The sequence below is a fragment of the Plecotus auritus genome, assembly GCF_963455305.1.
Source record: "Plecotus auritus genome assembly, chromosome: X".
Lineage (NCBI taxonomy): Eukaryota > Metazoa > Chordata > Mammalia > Chiroptera > Vespertilionidae > Plecotus > Plecotus auritus.
Window position 1 is genome coordinate 85,587,639 of NC_137784.1, and position 19,964 is coordinate 85,607,602.

General features: G+C 40.9%; 1 protein-coding gene across 2 annotated transcripts in view; it reads left to right on the top strand.

The window, feature by feature from the left end:
- COL4A5 (collagen type IV alpha 5 chain) overlaps nt 1-10,297 on the top strand; it is a 365,159-nt gene extending 354,862 nt beyond the window's left edge. For both annotated transcript variants that reach the window (XM_080651978.1, XM_080651979.1), the window contains exons 48-51: nt 4,895-5,072; nt 6,995-7,109; nt 8,905-9,077; nt 10,184-10,297. In XM_080651978.1, coding sequence (XP_080508104.1) covers nt 4,895-5,072; nt 6,995-7,109; nt 8,905-9,077; nt 10,184-10,265 — 548 coding nt within the window. In that variant the 3' untranslated portion in view covers nt 10,266-10,297. The remainder of the gene's footprint in view (nt 1-4,894; nt 5,073-6,994; nt 7,110-8,904; nt 9,078-10,183) is intronic.
- The last annotated feature ends 9,667 nt before the right edge of the window (nt 10,298-19,964 follow it).

The following is a 19,964-nucleotide window of genomic DNA, read 5'->3' on the forward strand; positions in this document are numbered from 1 at the left end:
CCTCTCCTTCCGCAGATGCTATTAATACTTAAGCTTTGATTATGTTAGGTTGCAATCATGTGATAATAAATCTAGTACCATTACAAAGGCCCCATTTACTATTAAGATTTCTCAGTAGCATGATGATTGCACCCACTTTCAATTTTAATTTATGACATGGCATTCCTGAAGGAGTAATACTATTAAGAAATTCTATGGGAAAATTTTCTTTTTGGGTATCATCATTGAATTGATGGAATCATCACTCAAATAGGTGTGAAAATCTCCATCGATTATATCCAAAATTTCTTCAGATCAAAACACATGTGTGATGGCATCAGCAAGAGCTTTATATGTATTGCACATGTGCAAGTCAATGTTTATTTTTAAATTGCCAGTGCACGTCATATGTACCGGTTGGTCAGTCGGTCGGACAGACACTCAGTTACTTAGCCTTTTATATATATAGACTAGTGGCCCAGTGCATGAAATTCGTGCACGGGGGGGTGTCCTTCAGCCCAGCCTGCACCCTCTCCAATCTGGGACCTCTCGGCAATCGGACATCCCTCTCACAATCCGGGACCACTGGCTCCTAACTGCTCACCTGCCTGCTTGCCTGATTGCTCCTAACCAGTCTGCCTGCCTGCCTGATCAACCCCAACTGCCCCCCTTTGACCTGCTCTCCACCAACTGCCCCCCCGTCGGCCTGCTTGCTCCCAACTGCCCCCCTGCTGGCCTGATCACCCCCAACTGCCCCCCCTGCCAACCTGTTTGCCCCCAACAGCCCCCCCACCGATGGCCTGCTCACCCCCAACTACCCCCCTTACCGGCCTGTTCACCCCCAAGTGCCCCCCTGCTGGCCTGATCACCCCTAATCGCCTCAACCTTGACCCTGCCACCATGGCTTTGTCCAGAAGGACGTCCGGAAGGTCTCCCAGAAGGTCTCCTGGTCTAATTAGCATATTACCCTTTTATTAGTATAGATGGCTAAGAGGTTAAATGACTTACTCAAAGCTACACACTTGGAAACTGATGGAGATAAGAACTTGAACACAATTTCTACCAATTCTGAATCCATTCATGTTTTAATCATTCCAATTTGTCATTCACTTTCACAGGACTTTAAGTCAGTCACCTCTCTCTGAGCCAGATTTTTTTTTTCTGAAAAATTGGAAATTCAGCCTAAATCAATGATTTTCAACCTGAGGAACTTTTAAAAAGATTCCTAGGTCCAATTCAAATTTATTGTAAAACAATTCCCAATGATTCTGATAATCTATGAGGTTTAAGAATTATTGGTGTTTTATCAGTCATCTTTAGTTTGAAATAAGCATACTCTTTTAAATACATGAAGAATAACCAAGGCATAATTTTAAAGGAATTCATTTTCAAATCCTCCACTTCCATGTTTTTGTCTTCTAAAGTTAAACTGCCTGTGTATGTTCTTTGGATATACACAGTTCCCTTTCACTATCACCCATTTCCCACTATATGAAAAAAAAATCATACTATGACATATTGCCTTGAAATGTGAAAGCTTCTGGGAGACAAATTCAAAGGGACAATTCAAAATAATAATTTTGTTCAGGGCTCTATTAACTGAGGTTCTGTTATTCACTTCTAATTGATCTCATTAAGAAATGCATTTCTGCCCTGGCCAGTGTTGCTCAATCATTTCAGTGGTTGGAGTATCAGCCCATGCAAGGAAAGGTCCCTGGTTCAATTCCTGGTCAAGGGCACGTACCTGGGTTGCAGGATCAATCCCCAGCCCCAGTCGGGGAACATGCAGGAGGCAACCAGTCATTGTGTCTATTTTATATTGATATCTTTTTCTCTCTCTCTCTCTATAGCTCTCTCTCTCCACCCCCTCACTTCCATTCTCTCTAAAAATCAATGGGGGAAAAATATCCTCAGGTGAGGATTAACAACAACAAAAAGAAATGAATTTCCAATAAAAGTTATATTTAGTAATTATCAAAACTTATGTATATTTTTATCTCTTGTGAATTAACAATAACTATAATGATGAAAATTCAAAATAAAATATTTGACATGTAAAGCCTTATGGTTGGGGAAAGTTGACTGCCATTTGACCCAGCAATCCCACTTCCAGGAATATATCCTAAGAATCCAGAAACACCAGTCAAAAAGAATATATGCACCCCTACGTTCATAGCAGCATTATTTACAATAGCTAAGATTTGGAAATAGCCCAAGTGCCCATCAGGAAATGATTGGATAAAAAAGCTGTGGTACATTTATACAATAGAATACTATGCAGCTATAAAAAAGAATGATCTCTTACCCTTTGAGACAGCATGGATGGACCTGGAGATTATTATGCTAAGTTGAATAAGCCAGTCAGAGAAAGACAAATATCACATGATCTCACTTATTTGTGGAATCTAATGAATAAAATAAATTGATCAACAAAATATGTCCAGAGGCATGGAGACATGGAACAGACTGACATACCTCAGAGGACGGGGAGAGATTAACTAAAGAATTTATAGACTTATATGCATAGCCCATGGACACAGACAATAGTGTGTTGAAGGCCTGGGGTGGGATAGGGGCTGGGTGGAGGGGAACAAAAAAGTTGGAAAAGGGGGACATCTGTAATGCTGTAAATAATAAAAATATATATTTATTAAAATATTTTTAAGTTATGTAATTTTTTCAGAGGTATATGATAGGGTGATCAATAAAAGACTTTCAAAAGTAAAAAATATATTAAGAAAAAACTGTGTGAGAGGTGTAATGGAAGTATAATTTCTAAATGCAACAGAAGCATTGAATAAATTCCAATTGCTAAAAACCAATTTATATACTTTTTAAAATGTTTGTTGTTAGATTTCAATTATCACACTGTATACATTTCAAAGTGATATAAAAGCTTTCGTTTTTTAAATATAAATATTCACCAAACACTAGAAAGGATAACTGGCAATTTTGAAATGTGGTTTGCAAAGCCCCATCGTCCAGTATAACATGTATACAAGGGTGGGTCTGGAACCCAGAGACAATAACAGATACCTTAATTACTAGAACAGTATCAACTTAAACTTCTGATGAAAATTTTAGATATCAACTTAAAAATGTGTGAGGGTACATCATTTTTCATGATTCTTTTTGTGAGTAAATGAGAAAAGAAAGGCCTGATCACTGGTACAGATAACCTCTATTGCCCCTACCAGCCCAGAAATTCAAAAGCTCTATTTCTTTTCTCTTGCACTCACTTCTTCCCTTTATCTTTATCTCTTACTTATTTTTTCCTTTTTATTATTCACCTGAAAACGTGTCTGTGGTTGCTATGTATATTGGTCAGCACTATAATTGTCCTTAGCCAAAGAGATTACAAAGCCACACAAGATACATCCTCTGGATGGCTTGTAAGAAGAGAGGGAAGCCTAGAGAGGAAATATTGATATGATATTATAAGGACTCAGTTTGTGCTCTTCACTTGTCAAGAATAAATCACCCAATATTCCTCATAAGATAACACCAGTTTAAAAACAGTGTTGGGGAATATATAATTAGCTACCACAATAAATGTCTACATAAATCCTATATAATAAAGAGGTAATATGCAAATTGACCATCATGCCCTCGCACAAGATGGCTGCCCCCATGTGGTCACAAGATGCCCCCCCATGTGGTCACAAGATGACCGGCAGGGGAGGGCAGTTGTGGGTGATCAGGCCAGCAAGGGAGGGCAGTTGGGGGGACCAGGCCTGCAGGGGAGGGCAGTTAGGGGTGACTGGGCTGGCAGGGGAGGGAGGGCAGTTGGGGGCAACCGGGCCTGCAGGGGAGGGCAGTTGTGGGCGACCGGGCCTACAGGAGAGGGCAATTGGGGGCAACCAGGCCTGCAGGGGAGGGCAGTTGGGGGCAACAAGGCCAGCAGGGGAGGGCAGTTAGGGGTGACCAGACCAGCAGGGAAGGGCAGTTAGGGGCTGTAAAAAATGTGGTGTGTGGATAATTTCTGTATGTGAAGAGGAATCCTATATAATAAAGACGTGATATGCAAATTGACCATCACACCCTCACATAAGATGGCCACCCCCATGTGGTCACAAGATGGCTGCCACAAGATGGCCAGCAGGGGAAGGCAGTTAGGGGCAACCAAGCCAGCAGGGGAGGGCAGTTGGGGGGAATCAGGCCATCAGGGGAGGGCAGTTAGGGAAAACCAGGCCATCAGGGGAGGACAGTTGGGGGTGACCAGGCCAGCAGGGGTGGGCAGTTGGGGGCAATTGGGCTGGCAGGGGAGCAGTTAGGCATTGATCAGGCTGGCAGGAGAGTGGTTAGGGGATGATCAGGCTGGTAGGCAGAAGCAGTTAGGGGCAATCAGGCAGGCAGGTGAGCAGTTGGGAGCCAGCAGTCACGGATTGTGAGAGGGATGTCCAACTGCCAGTTTAGGCAGTTGGACATCCCCTGAAGGGTCCCAGATTAGAGAGGGTGCAGGCCTGGCTGAGGGACACCCCCCCCCAGTGCACAAATTTTGTTCACCAGCCTCTAGTTATAATATATAACCTGAATCTAGAAATGTTAAAATGTGCATTTTATAATTGAAGAATTAAAGTACAGGGGTGGGCAAAAGTAGGTTTGCAGTTGTTCATATGAAAACTAATACAATAATTAATAAATAATAATACCAAAATAAACTACTGTTTCATGTACTAACAACTGTTAACCTACTATTGCCCACCCCTGCACATTTATTATCTAAGACATGTGATCAATGATTCTCTCTCATCATTGATGTTTCTATCTCTCTCCTTCCTCTCTCAAATCATTAAAATATATTAAAAAATAAATGTGGGCAAGTTTTTCTTTGAAAGATTGTTACTGTTTTAGAATAAACTAAAGTATCATCCTGATGAAGTTTTTTTTTCTTTTACTCCCCAATTCTTTCTAGGGACAGCTGGCAGCTGCCTTCGTCGCTTCAGTACCATGCCTTTCATGTTCTGCAACATCAACAATGTTTGTAACTTTGCTTCAAGAAATGACTATTCTTACTGGCTCTCCACTCCAGAGCCCATGCCAATGAACATGGAGCCCCTGAAGGGCCAGAGCATCCAGCCATTCATTAGTCGGTAAGACATTGGTATAGCTTTGACTTGTTCTAATCCTCAGTTGGCTTAGCTAGTCAGAAATGAGTCCAAAACTAATAATCTGATCAAACTTCTCCCAGGTTGGGTAGAATAGAGGTGTCTTTATAATATTTTTCAGTATTTAGTTTTATTTGTATTTATTGGTTATCTGTTTTGACCAAGCCTCCTGATAGACATAGTGCAATATACAAAGAGCTTACAGTCTAGTCATGAGGCAAATACAGATAAATTAATCTAATATGTATAAGGCTTGAGCTAAGTGCTGCAATAGAGCCAGTAAAAATGTTATGAGAGCATAGATAAAGGGATGTATATTTCTAACTAGAGAAATTGGAGTGACTATATGGAAAAAATGTGTTGGAACTGGTAAGTCATTGAAGGATGGGATAGACTTGAGACACAAGCAGCTATAAGGAGGAATTACATACAAGGCAGAGAACATGGAAATGGGTAGTAGATTGATGTATTTAGAACGTAGATTTTAAAGGTTGCATAGTGAGAAGGGAAATTGATTGGGTAGTTAGTTGGACCCAGATGGTAGCAGACATTCACTGTGTGATTTTAGTTTGGAATTTATTTGGTGTATAATGGGGAGCCCTGAAAAGTTCTTTACCTTCATTTTAGGGAAGAATACAGAATTATTGGTATGTAACATGGATTACAGAGGGGATAGTCCTAAAATAGAGAGATTGTTAGATTGTTAGATTGAAGCTAATGCAATAATCCTGGCAGGAGTAGATGGAACGCTCAGTGGGGTACATGTATCACTTTAATAGAATAAGATAGGATTTGGCAGTTGATTAGCTATGGGAAGGAGGAAGTGATACCTGAAGTTGGGAGCATGATTAAAAACGAGGAGGGTGGTACCATTAAAGAGATCTTCTAGATTTTTGTCAGGTTAGAACCCTAATTTAACTTGATATTCTAGGCATATTAGATATTGCCATTTTCATTCTGATCATAACTCAATTTATCTAGGAATCCAGCAACCATAAAGGATGAATTATTGGAAAATCTATTTTTTTCTCCCTTGAATATAAAGGTGAAATCTAGTCCAGCCCCTCTTAATAGCATATTCAGGATGCCCTTTTTTAATTCATTTGCCCAAATCCTTTTTGTTGAGTACCCTTGGTGTAGATACTATGGGAATTCATTTTTTGTGTGATTTTTGTCTGTCCCAATTATTTGGAGTAAAAGGTCTCCTAAAGGTATTCCCTCCTTTGTAGATAAACTTTGTCCATTGGTTCAATATTTCAAAAGTCCACTCATGTTCTTTATTATGGATTTGGTAGACTAAGCTGTATTTACTTTGTTGCTATTTTACTTGATTTTACACTAGTAGATTTAAGCCACATCTACAAGTGCCTGGTACCTGCCTAGCATTCTGGGTATCTAGTACTTCTCCAGATAGACCATATGGTTAACAAATACCTTTGGACCAAAGACAATGGGTGGGAATTGAGAAAGCATCTGTTTCTTGTCTTTTTCTAGTTTACCAGACATTGTTCTTACCATAGTTTCAGCATTACTAAATGTCTACCTTTCATTTGGGCACTTTAACAGCAAGCAGTATGTGCAATACACTAAGCCAACCTCTTATAGCAATTATGGCATTGACTATAGCAAGTATGAATTTAGGGCAGAACAGAAAATGAAAATGCTACAGCAGTGATTCTTTAGTTTCTTGAAAAAAAACTTACAATTTTTATTTATAACTTTGTTATGTATATTAGGAGACAAGGCGTATGCAAAAGCAATTCTCAAAGTGCATTTTCTCTTCCTTTTCTGAGCATTGAAGACACCTTAATCAGTTTCTATACCAGGATAGCAGCTAAAGAAGTGGGAATGCCATTTCCCACATATTGACTCTGTAGATTGTATTCCCTCTTACATTCCCTTACTAGATGTGCAGTGTGTGAAGCTCCAGCCGTGGTGATTGCAGTTCACAGTCAGACCATCCAGATTCCTCATTGTCCTCAGGGATGGGATTCTCTTTGGATTGGTTATTCCTTCATGATGGTATGACACATGCTTTCTTGTCTTTGTTATCATAGCTTACTGTCCATCATATCAACATTTCTTCCCAATATGAATAAACCCTGTCATTTGCATAATAAGAAGCTTGATCTCAAATAGCTGCTGTCCAAGCACTTTGTTCCCCCTTACACATTTTCTAGAACATCCTATCTAATAAAAGAGTAATATGCAAATTGACCATACCTCCACTACACCCACAAGCCACACCCACCAGCCAATCAGGAGGGAATATGCAAATAAACCCAACCAAGTTGGCTGCAGCCACAGAGAGCAGGAGGGAGGCTTGGGTTTTCCTGGCAATGGAGGAAGCCAAGCTTTCTGCCTGCCCTTGCTGGCCCAGGCCTCCACTCAATGCTACAAAGTTTCAATGATAGAAGATAAGTAAAGCCCAACAGAAATGGTGGCAGCCACGGAGCTGGAGAGAGCAGGAGGCTAGGGTTGCCCGCGGCGATGGAGGAAGCCAACCTTCTGCAGCCCTGGCCTGCTTTGGCCTCCGCTTAAGGCTACAAAGTTTCAATTATAGAAGATACATAAATCCCAACAGAAATGGCTGCCACCATGGAGCAAGCAGAAGGCTTGGCTCCGTTCCAGGCTACAAAGTTTCAATTGTAGAAGATAAATAAATCCCAGATCCCAGGGCCTCTGCTTGGGTCGCCCGGGGGTGTGGCCGGCCTGCAAACCCCCACAGGCCCCTCGCCCAGGCTGCCCCATGCCCCAAGGGAATCCCCACCCTAATCCGGGACACCCTTCAGGGCAAACCAGCTGGCCTCCAACCATGCACCAGGCCTCTATCCTATCTAATAAAAGAGTAATATGCAGATTGACCATCACTCCAACACACAAGATGGCTGCCCCCATGTGGTCAAAGATCCTGCCCCCATGTGGACACAAGATGGCTGCCACAAGATGGCCAGCAGGGGAGGGCAGTTGGGAGGAACCAGGCCTGCAAGGGAGGGCAGTTGTGGGCAATCAGGCCAGCAGGGGAGGGCATTTGGGAGGGACTAGGCCTACAGGGGAGGGCAGTTGGGGGCAATCAAGCCTGCTGGGGAGGGAAGTTAGGGGTGACCCAGCCAGCAGAAGAGGGAAGTTGGGAGTGACTGGGTCTGCAGGGAAGGGCAGTTGGGGGGGACCTAAGCCTGCAGGGGAGAGCAGTTGGGGGGGACTAGGCCTGCAGGGGAGGGCAGTTAGGGGTGACCAGGCCTGCAGAGGAGGGCAGTTAGGGGTGACCAGGCCAGCAGAGGAGGGAAGTTGGGGGTGACTGGGTCTGCAGGGAAGGTCAGTTGCGGGGGACCCAGGCCTGCAAGGGAGAGCAGTTGGGGGGTACCAGGCCTGCAGGGGAGGGCAGTTAGGGGCAAACAGGCTGGCAGGGGAGGGCAGTTAGGGGCAAACAGGCTGGCAGGGGAGCAGTTAGGCATCAATCAGGCTGGCAGGGGAGTGGTTAGGGGGTAATCAGGCTGGCAGGCAGAAGCGGTTAGGGGCAATCAGAAAGGCAGGCAGGCAAGCAGTTGGGAGCCAGCAGTCCTGGATTGGAGAGGGTGCAGGCTGGGCTGAGGGATACGCCCCTCCCGTGCACAAATTTCGTGCACCAGGCCTCTAGTTTTTTTTATAATCTGCCTGTTGCTTTTGTTGAGTATCCTTGGTGTGGATACTATTCTCTTGCCTGTGGCCCTAGTTCCTTCACTAGATTTGAATTTTTGGTGAGTTTAACACATACCTTTGAGTATCCACTAAGGTATGCACATGAGTGTCATGGCACATTTTTCCTTTTCTTTTCTAGCATACAAGTGCCGGGGCAGAGGGCTCAGGTCAAGCCCTGGCCTCCCCTGGTTCCTGCTTAGAAGAGTTTCGTTCAGCTCCTTTCATTGAATGCCATGGGCGGGGTACCTGCAATTACTATGCCAATTCCTACAGTTTTTGGCTGGCAACTGTAGATGTGTCAGACATGTTCAGGTAAGGTGCTTATGATTTTAGTTTAATTTAGGTCCTTAGCTTCCTTCAGAGATGCTAGGGAAAAGAGAGACAGTTCATGAATGGTTTATAACTAACAAATGTTTAAAAATTTATTGGAATGTGTTCTTCATTCTTGCTTGTTCTCCTCATATACCTAACTCATATCAGATAAACAAAGTTAGCTAATAGTAGGTATGTATGGTTTGAGATGGCTTGGTAATAATTCTTCAGTAGCAAAACAAGCAAATCAGGGAAAGTCATGTGACCTGCTCAATAACAAATGAGTAGCTGTTTAACTAGATGGAGGCCATCCCAGGAATTGAAACTATTATCTGTGTTCCCTCTGCCAGTCCAATGAACTCTTTTCCCAGGATGTTTTCAAGCCTCTCATTCAAGTGTTTTTATTAGGGAGAACACTTATAACACATGTACCTTAAGATACTTCAATCTATTGGATTTTATTCAGTTTAAATATATTTTATATGTTGCTTTCTTTGAATGTTTTCTTATGTGTTATCTTTATTCATTTCTTATGTATTATATATTATCATTTTATTCATCATTAGTTGCCCAGATTCTCCTGATTATAGGACTATTAGAAAAATTTATAAGAGGGAGATACAAATAGACAAAGATAATAGTGGTGCAGAAAAAAGTCATAAAAATACCTACCAGTAATTGTTCTTAGGTCATACTAGTCACTACACTTGATAATATTGTTCAAAAGTTAACCATTAGTCATCAGGAGAGCTCCTTCAATACAAAAATAATGTTTGCAGATGTGAGAGCGATCTGGCTGTGACATCTGTCACTCCATTGATCGCCAGGGTTGATTCAGCTGATCTGACTGGCTAGGCGGGTGTTCCCCTCCTCCCTCACCCATCCTTGTGTGTCCCTCAAGAAGCTGCAGCTGCACGCTCCGTTGGAAGAGGATGACCTTCCCTGAGAGTAGAGGACTGGTCTTCAGTCAAGGGTATACGAGTAGCTGCACTCCCCTGCTAGAACCTCCAAACAAGCTCTCAAAAATAATGTTTGCATGTGAATTTGAACCAATAATATAAATACCAGAAAAGGCTAATCTGATTGTCTTGTTTCTTATTTCCCAGCAAACCTCAGTCAGAAACGCTGAAGACAGGAGACTTGAGGACACGTATTAGCCGATGTCAAGTGTGCATGAAAAGGACATAATATTTTGAAAAGGTTCTTGTGTGATTTAAAATGTCATATATATATATATATATATATATATATATATGTAAAAGTCCCAGTATGCAATGTCTCACTGTCCCCAACTTTACCACTGTTGCCCAACAATGGTGCTACTATATATGACCAAGAAGGCATGCTAACTAGTAACCGTGAAGATTCAGATGTACCTCAGCAATGTGCTAGACCAAGGTCACTATTATTTTTCTACAAAGGAAATAAGGATATGAATTCACTTTTTGGGTCCAGAATGACTTTCTGTAAGGATTATAAAATGAAGATTATATATTTTGCCCAGTAACTAAAATGGCACGTCAAAAATTTAATTAAGGGAAGAATCTCACCGAGTAAAATAAAAGACTGCAGATTGGGGGAAGAATTATTTTTCATGGTGCTACTAATCCTACTCTATCTATGGTTTTTAATATAAAAGTGTTAAGCTTATTTTGCTCTGCAGTAAAGAATGTGTATATTGTGTAAACAGCCTTTTAACTCACAATATTGAGTCATTTAGATGTGACCTGATATAAGTCAATCTTTATAAAAAATATAGGAAACTCTAGAGTACAGAGAGCAGGGTTTTATATCCATGTTTATCAAAGTAAGAAAATTTATATTGCATGAAGTTACTACTGAGAGTAAATTTATTTTGAATTTTATCCCCTAAGTTCTTATTTGACTTTTTAAAATATAGGTTATTTTAGTCATTGTAATCATAATTTTAAATGTTTGTGTTATGTACCAAATTATAATATCTAATGGAGCAATTTCTTTTTTGCTATATTCTCCAACACACTCAAAACCAGTTGTCCCCCATTTTAATGTTTCTTACATTTTGTTTTGTTCACCCTTCACTAGGCAAAGTTCTCCTAAAATAATTTTGAGAAACAAAAATATACAAAAAATGATCATTCTTTTCTGTGTGCTTCTTATGCAAGAATTATTATTTTATGGCCTCTGCTTATACAAGAACTGGAAAGACAATACTTGGTTAGTCTCTTTTCAATTATAAAGCCAACTGATGTTTCTTACTCTTTTTTATTCTAAACATTTTATTATAAATAGTCATAGAATAACTAATTTCCCTAGCTGTCACATTCTCAATGCTTTTTTAACTCACCAATATCAATTTCATTAAAGATACCATATGTTGTAAGGATGGTTTGTTGTGTATGTCTTCAGTCTATGTGTAAAAGGCTGCACATTTACAGATAGACTACATGTCTGCATATCAATAAGTAGTCCTTTCTAGGAGTAGTATTTCATTTGCATTACTATACATAAGCACACAGAGAAGGAACATGAATTTACTAACTATAACCTCCATGAACCATATTGCACATGCAGTAACTTTCCTTATTTTGCTCCTGTCAGAAAAAATTTAGTCTGTGAATCATATGAACAAATATCAAGCTAGCTGGGTCATGTAGTATGTGGTATACTTATCCATTTAGAGAGGCTAGAAAGGTCAAAGACTAGGTAGAAAACATATAAGCTAAAACAGAACTCTGCTTAGCTTATAGTAATCAGTATAGTAAGAAGCCAGGCTTTGAGATTACTTGGTTTAAATATAACCTTGAGTTGATTATGTACTTTCAGATATGGCAGTGTTTGCCCACCTTAAGGCCAGCAGCAGCACAGAAAACTCCCCTATGGAGTGGAAAGAGATAACAGCCTAAAGACATTTTCACAAATACATCATTCTCCTGCTCTGAGAAACCAATATGTGTGCTAAGGTTTTTCTCATTGCAGTTCTATCAGTTTTTGCTTCATCAATTTTGATGATCTGTTATTAGGTGCATAAACATTTAAGACTCTTGATAAAATGATCTCATTATGATAATAGTAACATGGTAGAGAAAATGTTAATAGTCTTTGCTCTGAAATCTATGTAGATAGCAATATAGCCATCCAGCTTTGTTTGTGTTTGTGTTTGTAAAGTATATTTTTTCTCATCATTTTGCTTTTAATCTATTTCTGCCTTTATATTTAAAGTGTATTTCTTGTAGTCAGCATATAGTTGGATCTCACTTTCTTATTCAATCTAACAATCTTTGCCTTTTAGTAGACTGTATTTAATGTGGTTATTGATGTGATTTGGTTTAAATCTATTATCTTGCTACTTGTTTTCTATTTGTGCCATTGGTAATTTGTTCACTTTTTAATGACTTGTTTTAGATTGAGTATTTTCCTGATTCCATTTTATCTTCTTGGTGGCACATTAACTATAACATTTTGTTTCATTAATGACTGCTTTCAGGTTTAGGTATACATATTTAACTTATCACAATCTACATTCAAAGGTATATAATACCACTTCATGTATACTTAAAATGTTACAATAGTATACTTTCAATTCTCCCCTCCTGATCTTTGTGCTATTATTTTCATACTAGAGGCCTGGTGCACAAAATTTGTGCAGAGGCAGGCGGGGTGTCCATCAGCCCAGCCTGCACCCTCTCCAATCTGGGACATCCCTCTCACAATCCAGGACTGCTGGCTCCCAACTGCTTGCCTGCCTCTGCCTGATTGCCCCTAACTGCTTCTGCCTGCCAGCCTGATCACCCCCTAACCACTCCCCTGCCAGCCTGATCAACGCCTAACTGCTCCCTGACTGGCCCAATTGCCCCTAACTGCCCTCCCCTGTTGGCCTGGTCACCCCTAACTGCCGTCCCCTGCCAGTCTGGTCATCCCGAACTGTCCTCCCCTGCAGGCCTGGTCGCCCCCAACTGCCCTCCCCTGCAGGCCTGGTCGCCCCCAACTGCCATCCCCTGCTGGCCCGGTCATCCCTAACTGCCCTCCCCTGCTGGCCTGGTCACCCCTAACTGCCCTCCCCTGCAGGCCTGGCCCCCCCCAACTTCCCTCCCCTGCTGGTCTGGTCTCTCCCAACTGCCCTCCTCTGCTGGTCCAGTCCCCCTCAACTGCCCTCCTCTGCTCTCCTGGTTTCCCCCAACTTCCCTCCCCTGAAAGCCTGGTCCCCCACAACTACCCTCCCCTGCTGACCTGGTCTCTCCCAACTGCCCTCCTTTGCTGGCCCGGTCACCCCTAACTCCCCTCCCTGCTTGCCTGATCGCCCCCAACTGCCCTCCCCTGCTGGCCTGGTCACCCCTAACTGCCCTCCCCTGCAGGCCTGGCCCCCCCAACTGCCCTCCCTGCTGGCCTGGTCCCCCCCAACTGCCATCCACTGCTGACCTGGTCTTCCCCAACTGCCCTCCTCTGCTGGCCCGGTCACCCCTAACTGCCCTCCCTGCTAGCCTGATTGCCCACAACTGCCCTCCTCTGCTGGCCTGGTCACCCCTAACTGCCCACAACTGCCCTCCCCTGCAGGCCATCTTGTGTCCACATGGGGGCAGCCATCTTTGACCACATGGGGGCAGCCATCTTGTGTCTTGGAGTGATGGTCAATTTGCATATTATTCTTTTATTATATAGGACTAGGGGCCCAGTGCATGAATTCATGAACATTGAAAGGAACTGTGGGCCGCAAGGCTGAGGTGGGCACAGGGGTGGGTCTTGCCCCATCCTCTGCACCCCCCGCCTGGCCCCTCCTGCCATGACCCCCAGTCCCCTGTCTGCCGGCAGCCCCACTCCCGCTGCTGCCACTCAGCGAATGTGAGCAGCTGCTGCCCCGATCCCCCCTCAGGAACAGAGGGAGGTGGAGAAGCCCTCAGGGGTGATTTGGGCCAGCAGCCACCACTTGCACCCACTGCCAGTGCCGAGCAGTTGGGGTCAGCACTGGGCACCGGCAGTGGGTGTGAGCAGCGGGCAGGACCATGGTATGTGGGAGCAAAGAATTTTCAATAATGACCAGAGGCTCGTCCTGATGACAATGATTGGTGCCCCCCCTTGGTCTGGCATCCCCACTCACCTGCTCCAACAACCAACCGCGGCCGATGCCCACCATGTTCTGCATGTTCCCCCTGGTGGTCAGTGCACGTCATAACAACCAGTTGTTTGGTTGTTCCGCCATTCAGTCTATTTGCATATTAGGGTTTAGGGTTTTATATATATAGATACTGTAACTTTAATGTTGTAAACATCATTCTACATCCTTATTATTTTTGTTTAAACAGTGCATTCACTTTTTATTCTTTATATCTCATATACTATAAATTCACCCTCTCAATGTTTATAATTCTATATTTTTAGTATATTCACAAAATTACACAAGCATCATCACTATTAAATTCCAGGACATTTTCACCGCCCCAGAAAGAAAACTCCATATCCATTAGCAAAGACTCACTATCCCCCTATTTGTCCCTCCCCACAGCCTTTGACAACTACTTTTTTCTCTAAAGATTAGCATACCTGGACATTTTGTACAAATAGTATCATACAATATATTACTTTTTGTGCCTAGTTTCTTTCAATTAACATAATATTTTCAAGGCTTATTCATATTGTAGCATTGTCAATACTTCATGCCTATTTTTTTCATTGAGGTGAAATTCACATAACATTAAACTATTTTAAAGTGAACAAATCAAGTGGCATTTAGTACATTCAGAATGTGTGCAACCACCACCTCTATCTAGTTCTAAAACATTTTCATCATCCCAAAAGAAAACCTCTTACCCATTAAGCAGTAACTCCCTACGCCCTGAAGTCCTTGGCTACCACGAATCTACTTTCTGTTTCTATGGATTTACCTATTCTGGATGTTGTGTGTAAATGGTATCATTCAATATATGACCATTTTTGTCTGGTTTATTACATGTAGCATAATGTTTTCAAGGTTGATCCACATTATGTGTGAGTACTTCAATATTTTTTAAGTTTAATAATAACCTATTGTATAGATATACTAAATTTTGTTTATTCATCCATTGACATTTGGGGTTGTTTCCACCTTTTGATGGTTGTGTATCATGCTGTTATGAATATTCATGTACAAGTATTTTTTAATACTTGTTTTCAATTTTGGAGGGGTATATACCTAGGAATACATTTGCTTCATCATATAGTAATTCTACATTTAACTTCTTGGGAAAACTAAACTGGCAAACAATTTTCCACAGCAATGCATAAGTGTTTCATTTTTCCCACATGCTTACCAAAACTTATTTTTCCAATTTTTAAATTATAACCACCCCAATGGGTATGAAGTGGTATCTTATTGTGGTTTTGATTTGCATTTCCCTAAGAACTAATGATGCTGAACATCTTTTGGTATGCTTGTTAGTCTTTTGCATATATTCTTTAGAGAAATGTCATATATCCTTTCTGATTGGTGTTTCTAGTTTCTTAGGATATATTCCTAGGAGTAGGATTACTGGGTCAAATGGGAGTTCCATTCTCAGTTTTTTGAGGAAACTCCATACTGTTCTCCACAGTGGCTGCACCAGTCTGCATTCCCACCAGCAGTGCACAAGGGTTCCTTTTTCTCCGCATCCTCGCCAACACTTGTCGTTTGTTGATTTGTTGATGATAGCCATTCTGACAGGTGTGAGATGGTATCGCATTGTCGTTTTGATTTGCATCTCTCGGATAATTAGTGACTTTGAGCATGTTTTCATGTGTCTCTTGGCCTTCCTTCTGTCTTCTTTCGAAAAGATTCTATTTAGGTCCGTTGCCCATTTTTTTATTGGATCATTTATCTTCCTTTTATTAAGTTGTATAAGCTGCCTGTAGATGTTGGAGATTAAACCTTTATCAGTGATAACATTTGCAAATATGTTCTCCCATACAGTGGGGTTCCTTGTTGTTTTGTTGATGGTTTCTTTTGCTGTGCAAAAGCTTTTTATTTTGATGTAGTCCCATTTGTTTATTTTCTCTTTGGCTTCCATTGCCCTAGGGGCAGTATCAGTGAAAAATTTCTTTTGGCATATGTCTGAGATTTTGCTGCCTGTGGATTCCTCCAGTATTTTTATGGTTTCCCGTCTTATATTAAAGTGCTGTATCCATTTTGAGTTTATTTTTGTGTATGGTGTAAGTGGGTGATCTAGTTTCATTTTTTTGCATGTATCTGTCCAATTTTCCCAACACCATTTATTGAAGAGACTGTCTTGACTCCATTGTATGCTCATGCCTCCTTTGTCAAATATTAATTGCGCGTATTGGTTTGGGTCGATATCTGGATTCTCTATTCTATTCCATTGATCTATATGTCTGTTCTTGTGCCAGTACCAGGCTGTTTTGAGGACAGTGGCTTTGTAATACAGCTTGAAATCTGGTATTGAGATCCCTCCTATTTTATTCTTCTTTCTCAGGATTGCTGTGGCTATTCGGGGTCTTTTTTTATTCCAGATGAATTTCTGGAGAGTTCTTTCTAGGTCTGTGAAATATGCTGTTGGTATTTTAATGGGGAGTGCATTGAATCTATAGATTGCTTTGGGTAGTATGGACATTTTAATGATGTTGATTCTACCAATCCATGAACATGGTATGTTCTTCCATCTGTTTACATCTTCCTCTATCTCTTTTTTCAGTGTCCTGTAGTTTTCCGCATATAGGTCTTTTACCTCCTTGGTTAGGTTTATTCCTAAGTATCTTAATTTTTTTGGTGCGATGGAAAATGGGATTGCTTTTTTAGTCTCTCTTTCTGTAAGTCCACTGTTGGTGTATAGAAATGCCATAGATTTCTTGGCGTTAATTTTATATCCTGCTATATTGCCGAATTCATTTATTAAGTCTGTTAGTATTTTGATGGAGTCTTTCGGGTTTTTTATGTACAATATGATGTCATCTGCAAATAAGGACAGCTTTACTTCTTCTTCTCCAATTTGGATGCCTTTATTTCTCCTTCTTGTCTAATTGCAATGGCTAATACTTCCAGTACTATGTCAAACAGGAGTGGTGAGAGTGGGCATCCCTGTCTTGTTCCTGTTCTTAGGGGAAATTGTTTTAGTTTTTGCCCATTGAGTATGATGTTGGCTGTGGGTTTGTCATATATGGCTTTAATTATGTTCAGGTATGATCCTTCTATTCCCACCTTGCTGAGAGTTTTTATCAAGAAAGGGTGTTGGATTTTGTCAATACTTTTTCTGCATCAATTGATATGACTATGTGATTTTTATCTCTCAATTTGTTTATGTGAGGTATCACATTTATTGATTTGCGGATATTGTACCATCCTTGCATTCTTGGGATAAACCCTACTTGGTCATGGTGTATGATCTTTCTGATGTACTGCTGGATCCCATTTGCTAGAATTTTGTTGAGGATTTTGGCATCTACATTCATGAGGGATATTGGCCTGTAATTCTCCTTCATTGTGTTGTCTTTAGCTGGTTTTGGTATTAGGGTGATGCTGGCTTCATAGAAGGAGCTTGGAAGTGTTCCTTCCTCTTGAATTTTTTGGAATAGTCTGAGGAGGATAGGTTTTAGTTCTTCCTTGAATGTTTGGTAAAACTCTCCTGTGAAGCCGTCTGGCCCCGGGCTTTTGTTTGCCGGAAGCTCTTTGATGACTGCTTCAATTTCATCCATAGTTACTGGCACGTTGAGCTGTTTAGATTCTTCCTGATTGAGTTTTGGAAGGTTATATTTTTCTAGGAATATGTCCATTTCCTCCAGGTTGTCCAGTTTTTTGGAATAGAGTTGTTCATAGTATTTTTTAACAATCCTTTGCATTTCGGCGGGATCTGTTGTTATTTCACCTCTTTCATTTCTGATTTTGTTTATTTGGGTCCTCTCTCTTTGCTTCTTGGTGAGCCTGGCTAGAGGTTCATCAATCTTGTTTATCCTTTCAAAGAACCAGCTCTTGGTTTTGTTGATCTTTTGTATTGTTTCTTTGGTCTCTATGTCGTTTATCTCTGCTATGATCTTTATTATTTCCTTCCTTCTGCTTACACTGGGCTTTTCTTGTTGCTCTTTTTCTAACTCTTTGAGTTGTAGGGTTAGGTAATTTATTACCATTGTTTCTTGTTTTTTGCAGTAGGCTTGTAGAGCTATGAACTTCCCTCTCAAGAGTGCTTTCCCAGTGTCCCATAGATTTTGGATTGTAGTGTTTTCATTATCATTTGTTGCCATGATGTTTTTTATTTCTTCTTTGATCTCTCTGGTAACCCAGGCATGGTTTAATAGCATGCTGTTTAGTCTCCATGTGTTTGATTTCTTTGGGTTGTTTTTATTGTAGTTGATTTCCAGTTTTATGCCACTGTGGTCTGAGAAGATGCTTGATATGATTTCTACCTTCTTGAATTTGAAGAGACTTTGCCTATGTCCCAACATATGGTCTATCTTTGAAAATGACCCATGTGCACTTGAGAAGAATGTATATTCTGTGGCTTTGGGGTGAAATGTTCTGAATATGTCAATTAAGTCCATCTGGTCTAGTGAGTCAGTTAGGATTGATGTTTCTTTGCTGATTTTTTGTTTAGAGGATTTGTCCAATGGTGATAGTGGGGCATTAAAGTATCCTACTATGATTGTATTGCTGTCAATCTCTCCCTTGATATCCTCCAGGAGTTTTTTTTTATGTATTTGGGTGCTCCTGTATTGGGTGCATATATGTTTACCAGAGTTATTTCTTCTTGTTGGATTGCTCCCTTTAGTATTATGAAGTGGCCTACTTTATCTCTTGTTATGTCCTTCACTTTGAGATCTAATTTGTCAGATATAAGTATTGCTACCCCAGCTTTTTTTTCAGTTTCATTTGCCTGGAAAACCTTTTTCCATCCCTTCACCCTCAGTCTGTGTGCGTCATTTTTTCTGAGGTGGGTTTCTTGTAGACAGCAGATATATGGGTCATGTTTTCTTATCCAATCCATTACCCTATGTCTTTTGATTGGGGCATATAATCAATTTACATTTAAAGTTATTATTGATAGGTACTTATTTTTCGCCATTCCTATTCTTTACCCCTGTGTTCCTTCTTCGCTTCCTATTACTTTTTTTTTTTTTTTTTTTACAGCAGACCCTTTAACAGTTCTTGCATTGCTGGTTTGGTGGTAATAAATTCCCTTAGTCCTTTTTTGTCTTTGAAGATCCTGATTTCACCTTCAATTTTGATTGACAGCCTTGCTGGGTACAGTATTCTTGGATTCAGACCCTTCCTTTGCATGACTTTGTATATTTCATTCCATTCCCTTCTGGCCTGATGAGTTTCTGTTGAGAAATCAGTTGCTAGTCTGATGGGGGTTCTTTTGTATGTAACTTTCTGTCTCTCTCTTGCCGCTTTTAAGATTCTTACTTTGTCGTTGGTGTTTGCCAATTTAATTATAATGTGCCTTGGTGTCGGTCTTTTGGGGTTCATTTTGCTTGGGACTCTGTGAGCTTCTTGCATTTGTGTGGGTTTTTTCTTCCCTATATCAGGGAAATTTTCTGTCATTATTTCTTCAAACAGGTTTTCTATTCCTTGCTCAGCTTCCTTTCCTTCTGGAACCTTTTTATGCGGACGTTGTTTTGTTTCGTGTTGTCCCAAAGTTCCCTTAGGCTCTACTCCTGCCTTTTAATTTTTTTTTCTAGAAGTTGCTCTACTTGGGTATTTTTTACCATCTTGTCTTGTAGCTCACTGATGTGGTCCTCTGCTTCCTCTAGTCTACTCTTGATGCTTTCTATTGAGTTCTTTACAGCAGCGATGTCATTTTTCATTTCTTCTTGGTTCTTCTTCATTTCCTCTTGGTTCTTGCTCATATTGTCGAATTTGTCTTCCATTCTTTTCAGCCACCTTATGACCATTTCTCTGAATTCTTTCTCTGGAAGGTTGATTGCCTCCATTTCGTTTACTTCCTTTTCTGG